General features: G+C 44.5%; 1 protein-coding gene across 4 annotated transcripts in view; it reads right to left on the bottom strand.

Annotated features, from left to right (window-relative positions):
• The window catches only part of myo1b (myosin IB), an 85748-nt gene that overhangs the window by 6769 nt on the left and 53265 nt on the right, over positions 1–25714 (bottom strand). Inside the window, exons 8-25 of one of the 4 annotated variants that reach the window (XM_030081156.1) lie at positions 24334–24432; positions 21992–22095; positions 18760–18907; positions 16980–17098; positions 15559–15645; positions 15393–15458; positions 12632–12736; positions 10763–10825; positions 10025–10225; positions 8720–8946; positions 8045–8245; positions 6233–6326; positions 5261–5410; positions 4468–4536; positions 4249–4335; positions 3743–3829; positions 2385–2471; positions 109–195 (exon numbers count right to left, since the gene is read on the bottom strand). In XM_030081156.1, coding sequence (XP_029937016.1) covers positions 109–195; positions 2385–2471; positions 3743–3829; positions 4249–4335; positions 4468–4536; positions 5261–5410; positions 6233–6326; positions 8045–8245; positions 8720–8946; positions 10025–10225; positions 10763–10825; positions 12632–12736; positions 15393–15458; positions 15559–15645; positions 16980–17098; positions 18760–18907; positions 21992–22095; positions 24334–24432 — 2081 coding nt within the window. The remainder of the gene's footprint in view (positions 1–108; positions 196–2384; positions 2472–3742; positions 3830–4248; positions 4336–4467; positions 4537–5260; positions 5411–6232; positions 6327–8044; positions 8246–8719; positions 8947–10024; positions 10226–10762; positions 10826–12631; positions 12737–15392; positions 15459–15558; positions 15646–16979; positions 17099–18759; positions 18908–21991; positions 22096–24333; positions 24433–25714) is intronic. The other 3 variants (XM_030081157.1, XM_030081159.1, XM_030081160.1) reach the window with 3 other exon arrangements.

The raw sequence follows: 25714 nt of genomic DNA, 5'->3' as shown, positions 1-25714 counted from the left end.
AGGCTGGTTTCCTGTGGACAGATATGGGGGCGTTGTGGGGGGGGGGGGGGGGGGGGTGTTGAGCGGGTGCTGGGGTTGGTGGCGGCTGGGCCATGGGGCTGGGGGTACCTTCAGTCCCTGCCAGAAGGCCCAAATCACAGCGACGGCGTGCTTACGCCTGGCTTCCTCCTTCAGCCGCTTCAGCTCCCTGCGCGCCTGTCGGGGAGAGGGAGGCAGGGGGAGAGAGAGAGCAGCGACAAATGAAGCAAGAAAAGAGGAGAGCAAGAGGAGGGAGATACTCTGTCTTGCTGGAGGCAAACACTCATCAAACACACACACACACACACACTGCACACATGAGCCCCGTGTGACTCAAGAGACCGACAAGCACTGCTGCAATCTCCAGTGACAGAGTTTTAAAATGAATATAAGGCAGGACACTGCAGGTCATATAAAATGTTTATCAGAGGAGCATCTGGGAGAAAAAAAAAAAAACAGACTTGGCCGTTTTTAGTGATGCTTAGAGTTTATAGGGAGGAGAGCAAAAAAATCACACAACTCAGGCAATGGAAGTCCAGACAACACTTCAATCTAAAAAAGAAAAAAAGAAAAAAGAAGAAAAAAGGCACTCCATAGCTTAGCAGGCAAACATCCATAAACTACAGAGGAAGAGAGACGTCATGCAGCATGCAGGCCAGGCTGGGACCTGGAGGAGGAAGATGCAAGCACACACCCAAAACATGACCTGTCTGGCATCACTGGAAGGAATCTGTGTGTGTGTGTGTGTGTGTGTGTGTGTAAGAGAGAGATAGTGGCTGCCCTGCCCTGCCGCCTACACTGACCCACTTGGCCCAGGGTGTGCCGGCCCCGTTCTCTGTGAGACTCGACTGGACAGACTGGAGCTCAACTGGCTGCGTCGCAAAGAGGCTTAACGCTGACGCTCGCTCCCCGACTCCCTCCCCATCCTCGCCGGCCAACACTTTTATATTACTTTTACACCGAGCGCCGAGGCTTTACATGGCTTTGTTTGACCCGGGCCGACTTGTTAAAAAACAGTCACACTGTCATTAGTGCAGTGTGCATACGTCACGTCCGCATCGCAACCCCCTGACCTGACTGACACACGATGCTTTCTCTGGTTTTCTCTCATTACAGCTGGACCATGAACATGAGTCAGAGTCCTTAACCCGACGATGGTGATTTATTGGCCATTCGTCATGTTACACAGGTCAGTGGTTCTCAAATGGTGGCTCTTGGTCCATAAGTGGGCCCTGAGTGCGCTACAAGTGTGTAGGTTCATCAAAAATGAAGAGGATGAAAAAAAATCAACTTCAATTTGTAAAATGTAGATGTCAAGATGCAGGTACAGTGCTTTTATTTTATTTTTTGTACATCCCACTGCCAACTCTAACCTCAGGCAAAAAAATAAATATGGGGTGTATAAAAATAATGTATAACAATGTCAATAAATATTAAAATACTGAAATCTTCCAAATATTTTAAAGTCACAACCTTGGTCTAAAAAAAAAAAAAAAAAAAAAAAAAAAAAAAAAAAAAATCAGCTCTGAAAACCTCTGAACTTATGCAACATTTGAATGCGCATTTTTAATTTAGACGCTGTGGAAATATTTCTGAAAAAGACATTTTGTTTACATTTCAGAACTTTAAACAGCACTTTTCTCTTTGCAAAAATCAAACTACATGTCTCTTCCGTCTTCCTGAGTGTGGATCTTAACTTTATGACGGGGACTGATGTGAACCCTGAGGCTCCACCAGGTGAGAGGCACTGATGTGGGTTAAAGTTCCACTGAGGCCGGGTTCACCTGCCTGGAATGCACAGCAGCTCCTGCACCTTTGGACCCTCTGTGGTTCACAAATGAGCGGGCAGCGTGTCGACACCTTCACCGATCGGAGCAGCCGGCGATAACGCGGGAGTGTTGCCGGTTCAGAGCGCGGGGGCTGAAGCGCTAACTCGTTTAGACTGAGCTCAGGTCCCAGATGGTCGTGGGATTTTAGGTCAGTGTAAGCGCCCCGAGTCTGTCCAGTCCAAGGTCACTACGTCCCTCATCTGCTCCTCACATACCCCATTAAGATAAAAAAAAAAAAAAAAAAAAAAAGTGGTAGACTGGCCTGTGAGGACATGCCTGTTGGGAGGTGGGTTTGTTGTTTTGGTCATGCAATGGTGCGCTGAACGATGAGTGAGTGTGTGTGTGTGTGTGTTTGTGTTGGGAACGGGGTTGTTATGGTATGTTGTCTTGCATTATAAATGAAATGGTGGTAATGGGTGGAACAGATTGATAGATGTGCTGAGAGGGTATGGCACTAGTGGTGGTGGGGGGGGGTAGGGGTCGGGGGTGGTCGATGGAGGCGGCAGCTAACGGGACATCGACAGGCTTCCCAAATACCTTGGTGCCCTGCCAGCCGGCCCAAATGACCGACACGGCGTGTTTATTCCTCGCCTCCTCCTTCAGCTGACGCAGCTCTCTCCGGGCCTGGTGGGAAGCGGTAGTGATTGTGGAGGAGGTTAATTTCAATTACATTCAATTAGGGCGTCCCAGAAGAGGTATTGAGTGGGTGTGAGGAAAAACAAGCAAACACACTGACCAAACTCAAAGGAGGCGACACGCAGGGCTCCAAAGGCACTAATGGTGCTGAGCAAAAACATATGACACCTAAACTGTGTGCATTTATGTGATGCATCTAATGCGTACGGGTTGTGTTTGTCAGACTGCGGTGAGGCCAGTCTGGATTAGTGTTGCATTTATAAAGATGTGCACAGATAAAATGCCTGTGGGTTTGCCAAGAACAGCGGAGCACTGAAGTTCACGGCTGATTGCTTCAGGCTGATTTGTCGATGCGATAAGCTCCATTTCTGCACTTCAGTCATGCAACACAGAACTAATAGGCTTAAACGTCATCGGTGATGAGTCAGCAGAAGCTCCCTGATGCTTATCGAAAAGAGGCTTTGACACCTTGAGATAAAACAATGAATAAAAGCGACCAAAGATATCTAACAATGTACAGAGAACGTCCGAGACGGAGTGGTGTGGCAGTTTGTAACGTGCAAATGGTTTGCATGCAGGCGATAAAGTCTGCACGTAATTGCCAAACAGTTCCCGGAGATTATGCCGAGTCAATGAGGCTTTAAAAAGTGCCACCATATGTGCATGTATTTGGTCGCAATGGCAATGATTATTACTGAAAGACCCCTGGTGTGTTGGTGGTATTTAAAAAACAGAAAGCGTTCTTAACATAATCCGAAAAGGGACATTGCACAGAATACATTATTATGTGCCATGCGTGCGCTGTATGGCTGAACGCATTTTGCACATTGTAAAAGAGGAGGGAGAAATATAAAACCCTAAAGTGGGGCAAAACAAAGCCAAGCAAACACTGGGATGAACAGGGAGCCATGTTGGGAAATCTGGGTGTTTTAAGGAGAGAAAGTTCCAGAAAAACAGGTTTGGTTTGTACAGCTGAAAGTTAAAAAAACACACAAAAAAAAACAAAAGGTGATGTCAAAGAGCGTAAACTTTCAAAATAAGCCCACACGTAACACCTATAAAATGAAAAATGGGCTACAGGTACATGGGTTATGAGTTGCAAACACCACTAAGGGGCGTTAGTGAGATCAGCGGATGACAGAGGGATGGGGGGGCCCGGGCTATCAGGCGGTTTCAAGGTGGGTTGGGACAGGATGATGTGGGGAACGGGGATGACAGGACAGCTGTGACGGCGACACACTCCGGCTGGGTGGAAATACCTTGGTTCCCTGCCAGTATGCCCAAATTACTGTCACGGCATGTTTATTCCGCGCCTCTTGCTTTAGACGTCTCAGCTCCATCCGAGCCTGGTGGCGGCGGGGGTGTGGTGGGCGGGCGTTAGGCAAAGACACGTTGAGATGTGAGAAAAGGGAAAGATTAGAGAAAGGAGAGGGGAAGAGGAATGGGAAGCAGAAACAAAAAAAAAAAAAAAAAAAGAAAAGTGGCAGTTTGTGTGAAGCAGCGGAATTAAAAGGAAACAGCAGCAATAAACGATGAGCACAGGTTTGTGGAGGAGCACGATGCTTGTAATACTGTATTAAACTCGTTTAGGTCATTAGCCAGAAGCTCTGGAAATGAAAAGCATTAGATGAAGAAATTAGATTGAATCCATTTTTTTTTTGTCTTCTGTCTGTCGTGGAAAAAGATTCCTGCGTCACAGTTACGGAGAATCTCTGGTTCAGCTCCCCAGCGGCCGGTGCCTCGCTGGACCTCGCCGTGTTATTACCTGAGTGCCATGCCAGAACGCCGCGATGGTCGTGACCGCCTCCTCACATCTCTTCTGGTATTTCAGTTCTCTCAGGAGCTTGCGAGCCTAGTGGGAGGGGGAAAAAAAAAAAAAAAGGCAACATGCAGATGTTTTTATGCTGTTTCTGCACAGATTTCTGCACCGTTTCTGTTCCGTGTGTCAGTCAAAACCCAGTTAATCCACACGAGGGGCTCCCACCTTCCATCCTCTGGTGAAGGACTGCACCATGATGGTGGCGCTCTTGATCTTCTGGTATTTCTTTTGTTGCTGTGAGATGGAAAGGGAAAAAAATGTAACTTCATCGTCATCCAAAAATCAATGTATTTATTGTGTATGGGTTTTTGATAGGGATACACCAATGTAGATAGTGGTATAGATATATAGATATGAACTGCATGCCACAGTGGGGCTCTTTTTAAATGGTTGTCTATGTTGTTTTTACTGGTTTTATTGGTTTTTTGCACATTGTTTTTTTTTTTGCACATTGGGTACTTAGATCTTTAGATCTCGAGGGTCATCTTTTATTCTTTATTTTTGATATACTATTCTTTATTTTTGATTTACTTAATCTTGTACTCTGTGGATACTGCTGAAAACTGAATTTCCTTCGGGATGAATAAAGTATCTATCTATCTATCTATTTGTTATGTCCTCGTTTTTTTTTTAAATTTTTTTTATTGAATGGGCTCTATGTGTTGTCTTGCACTGCAAGTGATTGAGGTGAAACGACATTTCAGGCTCCTGATGTATGTAGGTACATGGGGAAAATGACAATAAAAGTGATTCTGATTCTGATTCTGTATTTGTATTCATACTGGGCAAAAAAAAAATATCAGATAGCAAAAGCCCTGAGTGACATGTCAGAAATAAGAGTCAACTGCCTTGATTTTCAGTTTTTTGGGCAGACAGAATCCTGTATTTGCCAATTATGCCAAGTATTTCGTCCACTCCATCTCTCGTTTTTGAATCTCGTTTCTGCGGCGGGTCTTACCGCGAATCGTCGGTACCACGCGGCCACCACCACCTGACTCTTCTTCAGCAGCAGAAACTGGGTGCGGCACTTCCAGCCACGGTAGATCTTCTGGATGAGCGTAGCCAAGTCCTGCAGGCACTGCCTCCTCCTCTCCTCCAGGAAGAAGAGCTGCAGGAAAGCAGCGGCAATGAGAGATTTAGCCTGAGCTTATTATTGGAAACTACAGCCAACAGGATCAGCCCAGGTTTCGGTGAAATTATGGATTAAGGCGATAATATAGGCGGCAAATGTTATCTGTATCGGGTGACATGCTTATTTGAGCGAATTATGTTTAAACAATTTTTAAGACTGTAGAGATGGTCATCTTGAGGATTTGTGGAAATGAGTCTTTTACTTAAAACCTGCACCATATTAACCCTAAAGCCATTCTAAGAGACAGTCATTGTACAGATGGTTGGAAATCTGGATGAACCAAGATAAACTCGACTATGTGGATTGTATCTCCATGTACGTTTGCAGCTGCTGGTTACAGAAGGCAGATAAGTTGCTCCTATAGAGATAGCAATCATGTGTATGGAAAAAAAAACAAAAAAAAAACAAATCCCCAACTATGAGATCATGTTATTACAAGTTTTGTTTGGTCTCCTGTTGGCTGGGGACAAAGTCCATTCCACGCTGCAGGCTTTAAGAGCTCACACACACAAGCGTTGAGTTGAAATGCTCATTTCCCATGCTACACGGGATGGCTAAGTGAAACCATGTGTTGCCAGAGCGGTGGTTGCTTGCTAATTGCTGGAGTAGGGGCCCTTCCTGCTTTGGAAACCTCTTTATCTCAGAAAACACGGGGCCTCAGCTCTCTGGATTCAAGAGTTAGCCATTCAAACACACCATGTGATGCATTCGAGGACATTCAACAGTGAATCCAAGGATGAAAATAAAAAAAACAACATATTGGAGGGATCTAGGGATGCTTTAATGTGCATTTTATACCGTTCTGGGGTTCCTGATGAAGATCTTGGAGCGGCCGTAGGACAGCTCCTCGGCCGGGACCTGGAGGTCTGCCATCAGCACCTCCACGCCTTCCCTACAGAAAGCCAGGCGGGACAGAAAGAGACATCCATATTCACACTCAGCAACTCAAATATAGTCAAATACAACGTGAGAGAAGCAGCGGGAAGGGAAATGGACACTCTAGAGAGAGGAGCGGGTGGAGAACGAGAGAGGATGGAAGACAACGGCATAGATGAGGCAGGGTTTGAGGGACGGAGAGAGAGAGGGAGAAGATAGAGACGTATCTGCGGGAACATGTGGAGGGAGTACATGACGTGACCGAGCCTGCGCTTTCCGGTAGAGCTCGACTACAAGATAGCAAATGTCTGGTGCAGCAATCAGATGGAAGTCGGCGCACCAGATGAAATATGCCAGCCGGGCTGATACGGGATGGCAGGGGGAGATAATGATGAAATGTCTCAACATGTTGCGGAATGCCTCGTTTCTGATGAATGCTAACGGACTGGCACTCGCCCACTCGACAAGACCGCCGCTCCACACTGAGACAGCTTGTTTCATAGGGCGCGCTTGCATGTAACTGAACTGCGTACGTCCGGGCTTGGAAACGGGGGAAATGGACGCCGAGAGACACGACAAGCAGCTATAAGGCAATGCCCACATTTATCCTAGACAGTTATAGGAGAGTAGGTGAACTATGACCTCCAGCTGGTGATCACTGTAAGGAAAACATCCACGAATCTACACAAAAACCGAGTGAAATATTTATATTTTTTTTCATCTCCTATAACTGTAATTGTAAACTGAATACTGAAACTGTGACCTCATTTAGTCAGCCGTAAAAAAAAAAAAAAAAACAATTCCAGCCTAAACCACGCTAACAAAAACAGTAAATGTCCGACATAAGAATGAGCTGTCAGGTTTCAGTGTCCAACCAAAAATAAAAGAGCGAAGGCATCTTTGCAGTCTCACTGATCTGCAGCAACGTTAAAGAAACACACATAGAAACCCAGGAGAGAAGAGGGAGAACTCACTTCTTTATCCCATTAAGCTCCACTGTAACTGCAGCTGCTCTGTGTGTGTGTGTGTGTGTGTCCGCACTGCAAAAATGCAAAATCTTACCAAGATTATTTGTCTTATTTCAAGTCAAAATGTCTTATTTCTAGTTAAAATATCTCATTACACTTAAAATAAGACATGATCACCTCAGAAGAAAATTGTTTTTAGACAATTTTCACTTGTTTCAGGTGAAAATTAACTTGAAACAAGTGAAAATTTGCTAGAAACAAGAAACAAATTTTGCCAATGAAACAAGCAAATTTTCACTTGAAACAAGTGAAAATTGTCTAAAAACAAGTTACTTCTGAGGTGATCATGTCTTATTTTAAGTGTAATGAGATATTTTGACTAGTAATAAGACATTTTTGACTTGAAATAAGACAAATAATCTTGGTAAGATTTTGAGTTTTTGCAGTGTGTGTGTGTGTGTGTGTGTGTGTGTGTGTGATGTTTTACAGAGTTATACCCTAAAACAACAAAACTGCACTAGGAATGCAATTTAAATGCTGTGAATGTGCTTTAAGCTGGTGTATTCCCATAAAAGTGAGCTTAAACGACTCTGCAGTGCACATTCACAGTGGGAGCTGCCCAGTATGACCACAGTCCCGGGGTGGCTTGCCAAAGGGCACCTCAACAGTAGCGGCTGAGGGAGAATACGGTGTGGCTCATTCTTTTTCCACACTCAGGCTTTGCCAGCTGCTCTGGCGACTCAGAGCGGCAGGACTGTGTCATTACCTGGCCGGCCCTCTCCAGTGAGGCCAGGTCTGCTTGCAGAGCATCTTGTAGCGCTCGAGGCAGGGCTCGTAGGGCTGCCGGAAAGCGTAGCCGGCCCTCCTCACGCGGACATTCTCCATCAGGCCCAGGTAGCGCACCTGGTGGCGAACCAGAGACTCGGTGAAGATGTGGGCCGCCTTCTTATCGTTGGGCTTGATGCACCTGAGCGCCAGGAAGAGAGAGAGGTCGAACATTCTGGGGTTAGACTGATAAATAGAGCCGATGCTGCCCTGCTGTGAAAAGTTGGATACACTGGATGCACCCAATTAAATTATAATTGATCAATTCTGCACCAGTTTTCTATGGAAAGCTCTTAACCTGACATTTGGTGGGATTCCAAACAATTATGGCCGATTATGAACATTATTATGTTTCAGTGGAGGGTTTTAGGCTCATGGTAGCTTAATAGTGTTTAGTAGGTATTTATTTGGCAGGAAAAGGGTCATTTTTACAGACACTGCACACTGGAACAAAACTGGCACATTTCCCTAGCATTCCTATTCTTTGAGTCCTTCTACATTCTGCTAGCACATTGCATTTTTCTGCAACATCTTACTGCAAACCACATTCATGCACTCAAAATCCTGGAATGATTCATTAATAACTGATATAAGATGTCGCAGGTCAGGACTTTACCGGATGTAGTTTGGGTTCTTGGTCTGCAGGTTCCTCATCAGGGTTCCCACTGAGGCCTTGAACTGGAACCCAGCGGTTGGTGGCCTCTTCAGGTTGACCTTGGCTGGGTTGCCTTCAGGGAACAGCTGTTTGATGAGGCTGTGGTTGGCCTTGTACATGGCCTGCGACAGGTCGCGGTACAGCAGGTCATTGTTCTTGTCCACAAAGCCCTCGACACGGTACAGCACCTGGGCGAAAAAAAGAGAGGAAAAACAATCATGGAAATCTTATTTTCTTTTCTATAACTTTTTAAATGGCACTAGGGAGGACTGCGCCTTTCAATTTCGTTGTGCTCGTTGCAATGACAATAAAGACATTCCATTCCATTCCATTCCATTCCATTCAAAAAGTTTCAATACATGGGTGATACTGATTTGCACATCCTACTTGTACAATCCATGTCTCAATTTTCTGAAGACGGAAAGCTGCAATTGGAAACGTTGTGTGCCGGCGGCTCCAAACTGCAAGGCGAGGTAACTGTTTGAAAACTGAACTTCAATATTCAATGTCTGCGCCCCGCACACTCATGTTCACCAAAACAGCTGGTCTGTGATGCTTCATATCAAAGGGATTCCAAAGGGACGACAGAGGCAAAAGATCTAAAAGTCAAGCTTTCTTTAGCTTCTCGCTGCTGTTCAGGAAATAGTTTAATATTCCATTTGTACAAAACGAATGAACTAATGGGGCCTTATTTTGGCGGGATCGGACATCCCTCTTTGTTATTTCGGCTGCACTTCACATTAATGTATATTTCCCCTTCTTGACTTATTTAGTGATTTAGTGACATCGATATGGGATCATGCTCTCTAATCAGCCTAATACACGGAAACACTGTAATGCAACACTGTGCTGGATTTTTGAACTGCAAGTCTACTACTAAGCATTTTACTGCAGTGTTGTGCTGACTGAGCAGGGATTAAAGGTGTTTACTCGGAGGGAGTGTAGAGCTGGGGATATTCTGGTTTCCTCCTATCCATCTTAACCACCTCCCGCACCCCCCCCCACCCATGACAAGACCTCGGGTTAATCTGAATTTACACACGCCGGTGGGGTCTCGCTTACCCATCCCCAGTCATTTCATGTTCTTCAGTGGTGTGATGAATCTGTCGATGCCCCATTTTCAGCCAACATCCTGACATGGTCGCGTTACAGTCTAAATCCCCCCGGTCGGTTCTGCATCCCCACGATAGCACAATCCTTGAGCAAACTTCTATTTGATCTGCAAAATCCCTAATGCCCTGTGCACACACTCTCCTGGTGCGGTACCTTGCCGGCGTAGTGCTGGATGCGGAAGCAGCTGTGTGGCAGGCTGTGGTCGGTGAGGAACTTTGAATTCTTGCTGAGGCGGCTCTCGAAGTGCTGGTGCTCGGCGCAGACGGTGTTGAGTTTGTCCAGGAAGGTGTCATCCGTGACCGTCCCGGGCCTCAGGCACTCCTCGTCCAACATGGCCAAGATGCCATTCTGGTTCTGGGGACAGGAGGGTGAAAAGCAGACAGCTGGACATGAGGGTGATGACATACATTTTAGGACATAAATGAATTGCAACTTTCTCGTCAGACTAGTGCGGACTAGAAAGACCGATGCGCATGAACTGATGAAGCCCCTTGGATAAGAGGCGAAACGTCTTCCTAAGACAAATATAAGTCCAGTTGCCTACGATTCAATTTTGCCCAAAGAGAACTTTCACAAGCAATAAAATCAGAAAACTTTTGCTATTGTTGTGTCTTCCTGGCTTTTACTTGTTGTTATTTTGCCGTCTTTAAAGCATTCTGCAGCTGTTAGGAAAGTGCAATGCAAAAGACGTTTATCATTGTTATTTCTCAAGTTAAAAACTGCAAGTCTGATAAAGCAGCCACTCCACCTGGGTCATAAATCATTTGCCAGAGACAATCACGCCTCTCACAATGGCTGTTTGCCATTACTGTGTCAGTCTTTTAAGTGCAGATTCCTGCTAAATTGGTTTATTTGCTGCCTGAGAACCAGGAAACGCTGAGACAAACTTACGTTCTCAATGAGGTCGCAGATAATGGCGTTGTTGAAGTACTCGATGTTGGTCCACTCGATGCCCTGAAATGAAGAGAAATGGGGATCAAAGGGTCAATGCTTTTCACTCTCTCTCACCAGCGCTGGGAGAGCCTCCAGAGCTCTGCCACATCAGAGTGAGACTCACTTAAACAGAACGGAGTGCTTGAAGAGTTAAGACTCTTGACCTCACCTGCATTTAGACGGCGAAATGAGCACCTAGTCAAGCACTTAAGAAGAGACAGCCACCTAATAACTGTTGATCTCATCCAGGCCCTTTCCTTTTTACCGATGGCCTTCAGGCAGACTAACGTCTGCCGAGAAGTGTGCTGTCTTAATTTGTGTTTGTGTGCAACAGACGCTGTAAAATCATACACAGTAAATGTATAATTTTGGTTTCACAATCACAGAGTCTGTAGCTGGATGTGGATTTGCAGCTAATGGCAGTGGCTTCGCCTGCTGTGAGCCACGTGACAAACAAGGACAAGTGTTTTGTTTTTTTTGTTGTTGTTTTTTGTTTTTTTTTGTTGGGATGGGGCGGACAATATGAAAAGGCGTGGCTTTAGCTGCGATGGAGGACTAGCCATGTGAGTTGTCGAGTCCTGGTTGGTGGTCCTCCCTCCTCTCTCCTGGGCTGTGGTATTTTCCCATGCAGTATACTGGATGGAGGCCAGGGAGTGGAATATCATTGGTGGTGGTGGTAGAAGGAGTTACGGGGGGGAAAGAGGGGGTGGGGTAGGGGGGGTCAGAGGAGAAGCACTCTTTGAGCTTTGAAAGCAAACAGAGTCCAAAGGCCCAGGGTGGGGTGGGGCGGAGGGGAGGGGGGGAGGTGGTGTTTACTCTTGCTGGAGTGAGGGATCACTTCCGTCCCCAGAAGAAGTCCACAGAGAGAGATGGGGAGAGGAAAGCGGCGCTCAACACACGCGTGGAATACAACACAGAGGCTAAAGAGTCCAAAACGATGAACAGGCGAGAGAACAGACTGAGATCGGAGGTTACAGAGTAAAACACTACATTTACTACATTTAACACTCTCTACTCAGCACCTTAACTGTTTATACTGTTTATTTATTATACATCACCCAGCACCTTAACTGTTTATTTATTATTTATTATCTATATATTACATCCTAGGTTAATATACATTCACACTGTTTTTCAGACTGGAGGGGAAGGGATGATTCCTTATGAGTCCTTATTGTCTTTAGTGTATATATTTCGCATATTTAGTCTCTATTGTATATACTTTTAATTTTAATTTTTTAATTTTTATTTTTTGTTTTTATTGATGATGCTGCTGTAACATGTGAATTTCCCAGTCTGGGATCAATAAAGTATACCTATCTATCTATCTATCTATCTATCTATCTATCTAAGAGGCCGAATCAAGTCGGTTAGTTCCTGAATCCCAGTACCGGGCGTCGGGTTCTGCCACTTGGCTCTTGGTTTCGTGGTTTTATGCTAACTCTCCTTATCTATACAATCATGTATATACTTCAATTCCATCTGTATATTTCATATTCATTATCATCTGTATATTTCACATGTCATATCTCTTTTTCTTAGGTTCGCTCTTATTGTACATTTTTTAGTTTTAGCCTTTATAGTCTTTATTGTATATATTTAGCTTTTATTCTATTTTATTTAACTTTATTATATGTTTCTACTGTTGCTGCTGGAACACCAGAATTTCCCTGGTTGGGATCAATAAAGTATATCTATCTATCTATCTATCTATCTACAAATTAGTGTGCTGACACGTGGAGTGATGTTGACGCAAAGGGTGGCTTTTATTCTGAAACATTACAGTGACAGAGGGGTAAACCATGGGTTGCGGAGGGGGCGTCCTACCTCTCGAACGTACTCCTCCTGCTCCTCGCGCAGGGTCAGCTCGATGAAGATCTGCTGCAGCTTCTCGTTGCAGTAGTTGATGATGAACTGCTCAAAGCTGTTGTCCTGCAGGAGCGGCCACAAGGGGGGAAAAAAACAATCAGTTCCATGTGTCACTGTGATACTGAGTCCCTCCCTCCCCGTCCCCCTCCCCCTCCAGATGCACGCAGCAGGATGTCATGAGGCGCTACAGTAAATACATACTGCCGCTTGCCCTGCTTGAACTTTTGTTGCTCGCCTGCAAATCCCCTCTGAATTCCTCTCACTTCTCCATGTGATTTTATTTCATGTTAAAGAAACTGAAAACTGATTGCATCTTCCTGCTCACCCCCCATCTTTCTCCCTTTTGCGCTGTGGGAACTGTTTACAGGCCCTAAGAGTTTACACAGTGATAACAATAATCGTCTTGCACAAGTTACAAATCTCTCTCTGCTGAAAGATTTACGACTTCATTGCTTTAACAACCACTATGGCTCGCATGGACGAGGTGACGACAGGTTTCCTATAACTCCTCCAGGTGACCTGTCACCTTGATAAGACCTTATCAGAGAAGTTTCCTGTAAATTGTTAAGCAGTTCATTAAACAACGATGGATTATTAACCCGTTGAAAAGGTGCACCCACGTTTACTCCCCATCTTCACCAATTCTTAGGTGTCAATTATGACCGTTTAGTGGTGACCCCTGCCCCCTTGGCCGATGGCGTCATCGTGTGCTGGGTTAGGAGACGTTAATTTGCTTAGGATGCGATGGTGGTTAGAACAGCATGTCTAGTCTAAGAGCTCTTGGGGTGAAGGACATTGCTGGGTTTCTCAGGGACAGGGAAACCGAGGGCTGGCCACAACTATTAATTTCACTACTTGCCTACTTGTTCATAAGTTTGACATTCAAATTTAAGAAATGAACGCTACGCAACTCTCCAAAACAGGGTTGTCTAACAAGAAGACATTTTAACATTTTAAAACGAATGAACGTTAAGAATTGGGAATATCACGGAGGCACTACAAGTCAAATAAACACCTATTGATAAAGAACACTACACTTAACCATATTATCAATTCAAAGTTTCTTATTCTTGACTCATTAGAATCCATTCAGGTTAAGGTCTTTGGATTAGATCAGATTAGAGTAGATTAGATTCGACTCTTATTGATCCATCGAAGGAGAAACTCGAATGACGCGGCAGCAGCAGCTGTTAACATTAAAGTTAACATCAAGGCAAGAAATCTTTTTTTCCTGTGTTGCTATAGAGAATTTTCCTCGCCTTGATGTTCATTTCTTGCTTTCTACTGTGAATTACAGGCATTACCCTTCGCTTGAGACTTTGAGGATTTTGTTGTGAAGCGGTTAAGAAACATTTTTAAATATTGCTATTTTGTACAAGAGGGGCTGTGATTGAGAACAAGAGTATTTCAGTAAACTGCACTTGGGCCAGCCCTGAGGACACACAGCCACACAGGAGAGCCACGTTGGCCTTTAAAGGTACTTTGAGTGTGTCCTCCTTTTCCCTTCCCAGAGAAACTAGGAAATCATCTTCACCTCTAAAAAAACACACATAATGACAAACTAAAGCGTTTCTATCCCAGAGTGGCAGCAGACAACAGGCTGAAACATGACAAGCTCGTACGAAAACCAAAAGCATCACGTGTTTATGACGGCTTGAGGCAGCTACCATCTTAAAACTATGTTCAGAGGTCAGTGCACTCGTACTCTGGGGGCATCGGCTCAATAAGCCAAAGGTAAAGCCATCAGCCCCGCCGCATCTGATATCCGTTTATGGCTGAGATTTCTGGTAACAAATTGGAGCAATAAGTAATTTGGTTGATGTGATAAAGGATCACATTATCACCCAGTATCAGAATATTAGCCCTGAATGCTTAGTGTGACCTTCAAATAGATAATTTAGATAGTAGTTTTTAATATTTATGCATTTATTGATTTATTTTTGGCTTCCTTTCAACTTACCCAGTAATATAGTAACAGAAACTACAAGAACTATATAATTTGCTATACCTTGTCATAACCAAATAGCATCTATGATGTTTTTTTTGGTATTGTTCATGGCCTTGTGCTGGATTATAACTTAAAAAAAAAAGTAAATAAATTACTTAATAAATACACAGAGGAGAACTTAAACTGGGAATATATCCAAGCCTTGGCCTTATCAGTGTCTCTTAAAATGATTTGATGTGCTCCAATTTGAACTGACTCAAAATGGTGCATAAGGCTCCTTTAGTTGCGTTTTGCTGCCATTGTCTTTTCAGCCATGTGGCTGCGCTGCACCCCAGGGCCCTGTGTCATCTTTAACGAGGAGCTTGAATTAGAGAGAAAGGGGTTTAGATCACAGCATGCACACTGGCACAGCAAACGCCCCTCGGCAGGTGTTACTTACTCCGTCCTGGAGACTCAGACACAACACAACAGGCAGGAGAGAGGAAGGACTTGAAAGTGAGTGGGGTTAACACCCAGGGATATGAAAAAGACATGCATTTATGGAAATATGGCTTCATGAACCCTCCTGCAGTTAACAAATTCTTGTGGATAAGCGTTTGGAGAAGTTTCTAATGTGCAAACTGTTACCAGCTGCCCGCGGCTTCCTGCAGGCAAAAAGCCTGGGGCAAAATCCTTTTTTTCATATAATAAAAAGTTTAGGTGGATGGTCAGATGCTGTCTCCACGCATGATCAGTGCAGGAAGTGTGGACCTGATCTGCCACTCAGCTCACCTCAAATATCTCAAAGCCATAGATGTCCAGCACACCCATGACCTTGTGGCGGGTTTTGGCTTGAGCCTGCAGAGAGACAAGGGGCGAGGTTAGAAAAACACGGCACCTTGGTGACCTTCGAGTCCAAATCACGAATAAAAAAAACACACAATGACACAAAACCTACCTTGATGCTTTCATTGATCCTGGTGACCAGCCAGCTAAACAGACGACTGTAGAGATTTTTGGCGAGTGCATCACGAGCATAGTAGGCCTGTAAATAAACACGCGATGTTGGTTTAGCACAAACAGCCAATGAGCAACACACATTCCCCTTTTCATGCAGTGCATCTCGATGTGAACCTCTTCCAGTAAGGAAACGTCAGTGTTAATTTACGATGTGCTGTAAATTTCACTGCACCTTACCGTAGGCATGGAGATAAGAGATCAGAGGCTCCCGGTTGTGCAAAGTGTGGGAGTGAAAGTATATAATGACGGTGGCCTTTGTACATTCCAGTCGCAGCACTTTCCCCTCCTCCTGTGCACCAGCGTAGTTTAGCTGTCTAAGTGGGTGCATCGCAAAGATAAAGACTAATTTTATCGCTCAGCAAGGTTCATCTACAGGCACGGATATGTCTGGGAATACTGAAAAAAAAAAAACAACTTAAAAACTAAAAGCACTGTGCAAAAGATGAGAAAGTAGAGGCAGGGAGTGGAAATAAGTGATGGTGGGCAGCGACGGCCATCCTAATCCCCAGGCAAACAGGAACTTGTACAGGTTGGCGTTGGAACAGGGGAATAAAATCCACCGGATTAGCCGGGTGGCGTTTCAGATTTGTCAGACTCCTTTGATGGTAATTGTATGTGAACGTGCGATGAGATGCTCCCCCTCCCACATGCTGTGTTTGAGCTCATGTTTTACTGGAGGAAGCGAAGGGAACGGTGGCTGCTTCACGGGAAGAAAGGGAGATTTTCTTTCCAAAAAAACACCCAAGAGCAGATAGTGATCAAATGTAGCTGACCTTTTTCCTCCGGTGTTCGCAGTAACGATTGGAAAATTTAATCGCACAGTCACCAGGCATTTCTCATATTTGCACACAGATAAACAATGAAATATGAACACAAGCACAACTGTGTAAATGTGGGTTAGAGGATGCTGCCGACCCGAGCTTTAGTCTGTAACTGATGTTCGTCTTACTGGGACGCCAGGTTGATCCCCCCTCCCTTTTCGAAGATGTTTTTGGACCTGGAGGAGTCCCGTCTGCGGCGTCGCCTTCGTATCAACACTCCCGAACAGTCTGGGTGAACTCGCTAACCTCTAAAATGTGACCTACATTTGGATTTCCAGGAGGGACGCTGCTCATTTATAATGGAGGGGTTTGCGTGGAGCACTGACATGGATGTGGGTCGGCAACCACTGGAGCAAGTCAGCAGGAAGTAATGGCCCTTTATCTTTTCATGCACTGTGTGAGTGTGTGTGTGAGTGTGTGTGAGTGTGTGCGTTTAAAACCTGTCAGTAACAAGCAGGAGAAGACGACTGCACTGCTGTAAATGATGCGAGACATTTGTGTGTGTGTGTGTGTGTGTGTGTGTGATTTTCCCTCTGACCTGGGCCACATTCAGCGTGGTGGACACTTTCTCCATCTTGGCCTCCACTGTGCGGTAGCTGAACGCTCTCTCCAACACCGACTGTTCGATCCCCAGCAGCTCACACATCTCCTTCAAGTCTGCAAAGCAGCCGAAGGGGCATCATTAATAAAATAAAAAAAAACAAACTAAAGAAAAATGAACAGCAAGATGCAACGCCGCCAAAGTCAAGTCATTTAGGCTCATGCTGAGTCTTCAAATCTTGTTTTATTTACGAGAAGCGGAGAAATCCCACTTGTTTCTTTTTCTGGGGGCAAGAATAAAGATGTTGAAATGAGGCAGAAGAAAGCAGATCAGCTCAGCGGAAAACAAAAACGGCAAAGTCTGGAGACAAGTTGATTAGCAGTGGAAACAAATGGGATTATCTCATCCCACTGGCAAGATTTGAAGACTGAATATGAGATTTAAGATGGGCGTTTTTTTGCAGTGGCGAACACGGGAGAAGCAAAGACCCCGACCACGTGACCGCCCTCATGTAAAATCCAGACTCGCCTCATGAAAGCCCAGCCTGCCTTTAGCTCCATGTTCCCTTCTCTTGCCATGCATGGTAATATCAAGCTGTATTCTCCGGTTTAATGTTGCATATAAACACGGGAACTGCTGGGACAAGTAGGTCGCCGTGATGAAAAGGAGGTCAGATTATTTGTCAGCCTGTCAGCCACTGATCCATTCTTAGGATAGGCTGAGTTTATGCTCAAAGATATAGACCAGGCCGGGGTGCATCGCAGCCAAATGTAAGAATCAAGTTAAAAAAAATGTGAATGTTTTATCTGTCATGCTTTCAGGCCCATTTACATCTAGAGCGATAACCATAACAATAACTGCAAAAAGCTTCTAGCCGCTCCGAGTGATCAGAACATCTGTTCTCCAACAATAATAATAACTACAGAAACATCAAAAACATAAAGTAATAACAGCTACATTTCTGGCTCGAACTTGATCCAGCGATTTTTTGGGATGTGGAAACTTTTTCTCACCCATTAAAACTGAGCCTCTAAAAAAAAAACAAAAAAAAATCAGGCAGGGCAATTTGATAGCCTATCACAGATATTTTGTGGTGCAAATGCTTGAGCAACAAGCAATAGTTCCCGTTTATTGTTTTCTTTACAGTTATCGTTCTCGATGTGAATTGGCCTTTATCGCTGCACTTTAGAAAGCATCAAAGTCTCTCATCTTTCCCCTCTGAAAACACGGCAGTGAATCTAACAAGTGCCAATTACAGCGACGTTTTAAGAGGAAAACTCAGGATTAATCATCTAGAGACGCCTGGCTCAGGGCCAAGCTGTCAATAAATGTCTCAGCATGACAGAGACATGGATATCCAAATGAGCTCAACAGGACAGTGTCGGGATCTGCATTGTTTTAGCAAAGGAGAACGGCTCGTCCTGCAGCCAGAGACGGACACATGCAAAGGTGATATTTGCCTAACAGAGAACTTGGCAATTTCTGAGTGATAAGGACGTTCGTTTTTCAGCAGGTGAGCCATAAAACAGAGAGGCAGGGATTGGGGATGGAAAGCCGAGCGGCCAATAGGTGGCAGCGGCTGAGCAGCGAGGGACGCAGCCACATGGGCCGAGCGTGCCACTAAAGTCTGCTTCATTTGTGGTTATGTAACTTGTCCTCTCACACCCAAATCCCAAATGTTCGGGCTAAATCCGAGCGGCTGAGCCGGAGGTGGGGCTGCTGTGGGGAAAAGGATGAGCCGGACGTCCGTTTGCTCTCCCTCGTCGGACAAACCCACCGTTTTTGTCCTTGACGCGGCTCTCGTCGAAGCCGTTGCAGCGCGACTCGGGCTTGAACTCGATGTTGCCGAGCTTCAGCACGGCCGCCACCAGCTCCAGCACCGACTGCACCTCATCCTCCATGAAGCCCACAATCTGCATGGCATTCTGGGAAAGGGGAAAAAAACAAAAAAAAACCAAAAACAGGCTCCTGGTCAATTGATACTCCTCAACATGGTGAATGCATCAGATTTGGAGGACACTATAGTCCAGTAATTTTAGGCCAAAATTGGGGTCAACCTAGGACAAATTGCAAGAGAAGCAAACTCAACTGATTTTGTATCCTCAGTTTGTCCTGAGTGAGGGGAAAAAAGTCCCAAGAAATCCCATTGGTGGAAAGTTTTGAAAATCACCTATTTATCACCACATATTACCAAAAAACACTGTTTTTAACACACAGGGGAAAGGGGTTCCAAATTTTACTTTCAGATATCACTATAAAAATTCACAAGATGATTACATACACAAAGACAAGAAAAAAAGTCAATTACAACAAGGAATAAACGCCAGAAGAGACATTTAAACAGTGAATTAAAAGGTTACTATATGTATAGTAACCTTGAATTAAAAGGTTACTATATAACAGTGAATTAAAAGGTTACTATATACATAGTAACCTTTTAATTCACTGTTTAAATATCTGTTCTGGCATTTATTCCTTATATTCCTTATCAGTGCATATCAAATCAGATAATGTGTGATATGCATGTGTAAACAGAATAATTCAAAGAACTTGTAATTGACTTTTTTTCTTGTCTTTGAGTGTGTAATCATCTTGTGAATTTTTATACTGATATCTGAAAGTAAAATTTGAACCCCTTTCCCCTGTGTGTTAAAAACAGTGTTTTTTGGTATTATATGGTCATATAGAGGTGATTTTCAAAACTTTCCACCAATGGGATTCCTTGGGACTTTTTTTTCCCTCACTCAGGACAAACTGAGGATACAAAATCAGTTGAGTTTGTCTCTCTTGCAATTTGTCCTAGGTTTTTTCATAAAATGACTGGACTACTAATGCAGATAGTGTCCTCCAAATGATGAATTATGATGTATGTATTTAGAGCACCGGCATTGTTGCATTGTTACACGTTAACTGAAATGTCAACTGCTGGGAAAGACTGAATTTAATCCTGAATTTTATAAACTTTCCACGCTTCAAATCAAACGTGCCCTGCATGGTGAAACTTCAGTGCTGCCGTCGTCGGAGCGTGTAAATGAATAAACTAGAATAGTTTCAAAAGGAGGATTGGTGAAGAGTGTCAGTCAAGCCTGACGGTGACAAGCCTGCAAAATTCAACAAACAGCAGAAAACATGGCAACAGCATGAAAAAGTCCACCACATATTGAACTGGATCCCAGCCTGCCTAAACTGGTTGACGGTCTGGTGCCAGCAACCAAAAATTGAACCATTTCTCGTTCAGGGCCGACAAATCCAAACATCTAAAACCTCGGTGGAAAAGTTGCCGCTTTGACGGCTTTGTGTTTTTGCCAGGTATCCCAGAAGGATAAAAAAAAATCTTAGATCCTAAAATTAGCGCTTGTATGGACGGCTGCGGTATCGGTGCTGGTGGAATATTGTGGTTCTGAACACTAGATGGGGAAAAAAAAAAAAAAAAAAAAAAAAAAAAAAACACCATTGCCATCTTTGCTTGAACCGGCAAAGCTTTACACCCCGTGGAGCGACCCATTGTTCAGGGAGAACGGCTCCTATTGTTTTTTAGGAGTGAACTGCAGCTGCATGGGGAAACGCTGTGAGAGCTGCAGGCGAGAGGCGTTCGGAGGCAGGATGTGCTCAGAGGCAGCAAGAGGAGAGGGAGAATGGACCACGGCTTCAGAGCGCTGAGGCTCTGCACGTCTTCAGAGGGCCAAAGACTCCACAAGATGACTCCTCTGATTTGGACGTCGCAAACCAGACAGGAGGAAAGTGCACAGTGAAGTGGTGCGGTGGGATTTTTCGACTCGTACCAGGCCTCCCTGTCTGCGTCAAATGTAAAATTCAAACTTTTTTTGCATGACTAAAATGTTGAATTTCCATGACCTACATCAACAGAACACGGTGTTCTTTTTCCTCGAGCAAAATTTTAAACTCAAGAGGTTCAACTGAAGGTTATTATTCTGTTTCACGGTGCAGGAAAACTCCATGTAACGAGAAGAAAGCAGAACATTATCAATGAATAACCACAGGAGTTACCGGCTTTTTGAATTGAGGTTGATGGAAATTCTGTTATATTCCATGACTTATCCCGAGAAGTCGACAAATTTCGGGACTAGAGCTGACTTTTAAAAAAATCCATGACCTGTGGGAACCTGGACTTACAGACACAACATCCACGGTTTCATCAAGAGCAACAGGAGTAGCATGTCCTTGCATGTGTACATTTGTGTGTGTGTGTGTGTGTGGGTGTGTGTGTGTGTGAATAAACAAGGAAGCAGCTGCATTTTCTCCCCTGTTTTTCCTGCAGAGACGCTGCTGCCACAATGCGGGCCGACTCACTGCCGATGGGTTTTGTTGTGGGAGAGCGAAGGCGGAAATCCCCGTCAAACCTGCTGGTTCAAAGTTCACCTGGTTGTGCAACAGTCAGTGGGAGAGAGGCTGGAGTGTTTTCACAATCCACACAGGACAGGGCTGATGTAATCCGCTCTGTTTGTGCCACGGCCGGCAGATAACCGGAGATCAGGCCACCTCAGAGCCTCCGAGACACGGCCGGCACCGAGATGGCTCGATGGCGGTGTGAGACGTGCTCATGAGGAGTGTGTCACTGTGCTTTTATTATTTATTATAATTATAAGAGCCAGTTTGAGTTTGACAACTTCAGTCTAGCAGATAGGTTAGGATTAACTTTTGACAAGAGACGGATGGTAATTCAGGATTACTTGATTATCTTTCAGTAGAATAATGTGGCGATGATATGGTGAGATTGGGATAATCTTAACACAACTGACCTGTTTAAACTGATGAGGCGACATTTCATGAAAAAAAAAATCAAAAATGAAACGTTTTAGGGGATATTATATGACAGTTTTAGTTTTATTTGACAGGACATGTCATTTTGCATACATACTGCCATATTGTCCTTATGAGCATCATGATATTGGTTTTGATTATATATCTAAGCCGTCTTTAGTGGAGGGTAAAGGTGAACATTAGTGGGATAAACATGCAGTACGTGTGTGTGTGTGTGTGTGACTCACTCTGACTGTCCTGAAGTTGGCGGCGTCGTCCAGGCCGTTGACCGTGGCCGAGTCCAGGCTCAGGTAGTTGTACTTGCTGAAGTCCCGGCCCAGCTTCAGCTTCTCTGTAAAAACACAAACAAAATTTATTTCAAACTACATTCATCCAGTCGGATCAGTTAAGACCAAGTTCAGAGGGAAATCCATCTTAAAACACACACACGCTGTAAAAAACAGGGACTGGTGATGCACACAGGGAAGCTGGTGCCACTTTGTTGCTGTGTTTTTGTTATTTTTATTTATTTATTTTATTTATAATTTTTTTATTTATTGATTTATTATCAGAGCAGCTACAATCGAGTTTATTAGGGGGAAAACAGAAATGTAGGCTGTCAGGTTTTAGTGTTAAACCTGAAAAACTACAGAGTGAGAGCGTATTTGTGTGTGTTTTGTGACTGCAGCGATGTTAAACACGCGCGCACACACACACACACACACACACACACACACACACACACACACACACACACACAAGGAGAAATCCAGCACAAAAGGGGAGGAGTTCAGTTAAAAAAAAATTAAGAAAAAAAAAAAAAAAAAAAAAAAAAAAAAAAAAAAAAAACACACCAGGGGCAGAACCATATTTCATCAGTGAGGGGGATGGATTTTTTTTTTTTTTTGAAAAATAAATCAACAGGTTTGTGGCACTTTATTTCTCTTTGTCTTCCATATTTTGAGCAATTTTTTTTTTTTTTTTCAAATTTTTGGGACAAATTTATGGTAATTTTCTTTTTTAAATCTTTTTTTCTTGTAATTTTCCATTAATATTTTGCTAGTTTGGGAAATGTTTTGGTCCCTCTCTCCATCCCCTCCTCCCCTCCCCCATCCCTCCTTCCTTCCTTCCTTCCTTCCTTTGCTGCTTCCTAATTTGTTTGCCACCTTTTTCCCCATGTTTGTGTAAGAAATCAAGTCTGTTTGCTCAGCTTTCAAAAGGTTAAATATCAGTGAAAAGTGTTTGCACGCAGCCTTAAAAAATGCCGTACAGATGAAGCGGGGGTTTGACTCTTTGGTGACGGGACAAACCGGGACAACTTGTTGGTGGAATTAAAACAAAAGGGACAGGTCCCAGAAGTGAGGGGAACATGTCCACTGACACTGACCCCCTGTTCAAGGACAAATCACAGACTTTCCTAACCTTGAGGTCACTCTGCCATCATAGGTTTGCAGTGTGTGGACTCTCAGAGCTGCAGCTGTGCACTTTACTCTGGAGGATCAAGTGGCCCGTCTTAAAAGCCCCGTATCTCCTATCAAAGAAATCTATTCCTCTCGCTGCTGCATGTGCCGGATTTGATTACGGGTTGCATTAACTACAGCCGAGTCCGGCCGCTCTGATGTGTGGACGCCGCTGCATCGACTCAATGACCATTACATTGTTCTCCTGTGTCCCGGGACATAAAACAACGTCCCCTGTCCCACTGAGAAACACAGAGAGGGAGCAGGTTTCAGGGCCGGCCTTTGTTCTCCGCAGTGTTTGTTAGGCAGGAAGATGGAGTCATTAATGTTTTAACCGCATGTTACTCTGGCTCAGAATACTTAAAGGAACAGTTCACCCTGTTTCAAAAAAAAAAAAAAAAAAAAAAAAAAAAGTCCAGCTTTCAGTGTGTTTTAGGACGGCGGTTCCCAAAAGTGGGTCCAGGGACTGTCAGTGGTCCTTAGAGTCGTGCCAGAGGGTCCCCAAATAAATGACCACAGCTTTCACCACAGTATAGACATTAAAAATTGTGTATCCAGTCTTATTTAACAAAAAAAAAAAAAAGCTTTTCCAATAGGGTTTTACAAGGCAAAATATTCATTTTGAATAAATGAGGTTCACAGTTTAATGCAAATCTATTTCGGGGGGCCACAATATTAATGACCCCTGGTTTCGGGGACAGTTTGGATTTCATCCTGTTTTGATTAATCACTTCCTGTGGGTGAGGAGCTGGTGCCTGAAATCTATTTGAGCAAACAGGGCAAATCTACAGTGTCTCAATTACTGGGGATGGATTTTCCTCTCTGCCGCTGCGTCATTTTGTGATTTAAGCTGATAAGAGAGGCGTATTTTTACATCACCATCTCGTCTGCTGCAGTTTTACTCATTTATGTATTTCCTGCCACGGCTCTCAGAGACAGATGGAGTGAAATCAGACATTTCTGACCCACGCAAATCCCCAAATCTCTCTCCAATTCATCAACTTCATTCAAACTCATTCTTTCCTTCTGTCTTGATTTCTCTTTTTTTCTTCTGTCTCTGTTTCTTTCATTCTGTTTTTCCTTCCTTCTTTCTTTCTTTCTTTCCTTCCTGCTCTGGTGTTGAAACTCACTGAGTGTGTCCTCAGACGCGCCAGACAGGAGCTGGTAGAAGATGTGGAAGTTCCTCTCTCCTCTCGGCTGCTTCACCACCCGAGACTTCTCCAGCAGATCTGAAACGGCAAAAGGAAACGGTGAGACAGACAGTCAGAAAAGAAAAGAAAAAAAAAACAAAAAAAAAAAACAAAAGGGTCAGCTGCCTACAACAGGATTCAGATCGGAAATGTTGAAGTGGTGATTCATCGAGGTGTCCTTCAGCAGGCCGACGTGTGTGTGAGCAGTAAAGAGGCTCGTGGCCAACACACATCTGTATGGAGCTCACATGGCTCCCTGGTGAGTCGGGCCAAATATTTGAGTTGCTACGGCGACGGGATGAGTGCTGGTTCTGCCATTGTTCATTATGCTCAAGTGTGTGTGTGTGTATAGAGATATATATACATACACACACACACACAGTATATGCTGCAGAGCTGGGATAGCAGAGGAAGTCTGAGGAAGAAACAAAGTGAGGAGATGAGATGTCAGCTCCGTTTCCTCGGTTATAAACCAAGTGCAACAGCACCTGATAAAAAGGTGATCCATCATCTGTTCACCGCAATGGAGTGCGCATGATTTAATTTAAGACCAATTACAGTGAGCGACGGCGACGGCGCCCGCCTGCCACCGCGCTGCCATTCGAGCTGGAGATGAGCCTCCGTTTCTGTGTTTCAGAAAAGCGTCTGGCTTCACGTGGAGAGGCGAGGTGTTGCATTACTCTGAACAAATCAGGCTTTTTCTGGCCTGGAAAAACCTACAGCAGCGGCTATCACCGCTCGCACCGCGCCGCGCCGCGCTTCCTGCCAAGCGAGGGCTGCTCGAGTCTCGCTCATCTCCACATCTCACCTCGCAAAAAAAAAAAAAAAAAAAAAAAAAAAAAAATTCTGACTCATCGGCTCTGTGGGCAGCGGGAGGCGGGGAAGGACCACTCCACGCTGCATTTTTAGATGCACTTGTGCTGGCGTGTGTCTCTAAAGAGCTTTACAGAGAGACCTGGGGCTGCCAGAGGTAGCGGGCGGGCGAGCGAGCGAGCGAGCGAGCGGGCGGGCGAGCAGGAATCTGTGGCGCCCACTGGCCCTGGTCACATAAGTGGCTGGAGAGCAGACAGCTCATCAATAATGCAAAGCTTCTGTGGCCGAGCCGAAATAGAGCTCTAATCAGAGAAGAGGGATGAGGGGAAAAACACTGAAGAGCTCCTTTCTTTCTGCATAAACTTTTTGTTTTGCTTTCTGCATAAACTTTTTGTTTTGCTGTTGCTTTGCTGTGTGTCTGCAGGCGTCCTCTCCCAACACAACACCGTGCGGGAGGAAGAGGACAGGGGTTTCCAGCGAGCAGCTTTCAGTGACGTTTTCACCCTCA

The sequence above is a fragment of the Myripristis murdjan genome, chromosome 21 (assembly GCF_902150065.1).
Source record: "Myripristis murdjan chromosome 21, fMyrMur1.1, whole genome shotgun sequence".
NCBI classification, from domain to species: Eukaryota; Metazoa; Chordata; class Actinopteri; order Holocentriformes; family Holocentridae; genus Myripristis; species Myripristis murdjan.
The sequence above is the reverse complement of the archived record's forward strand: the minus strand, read 5'-3'. Positions and strand labels throughout refer to the sequence as shown.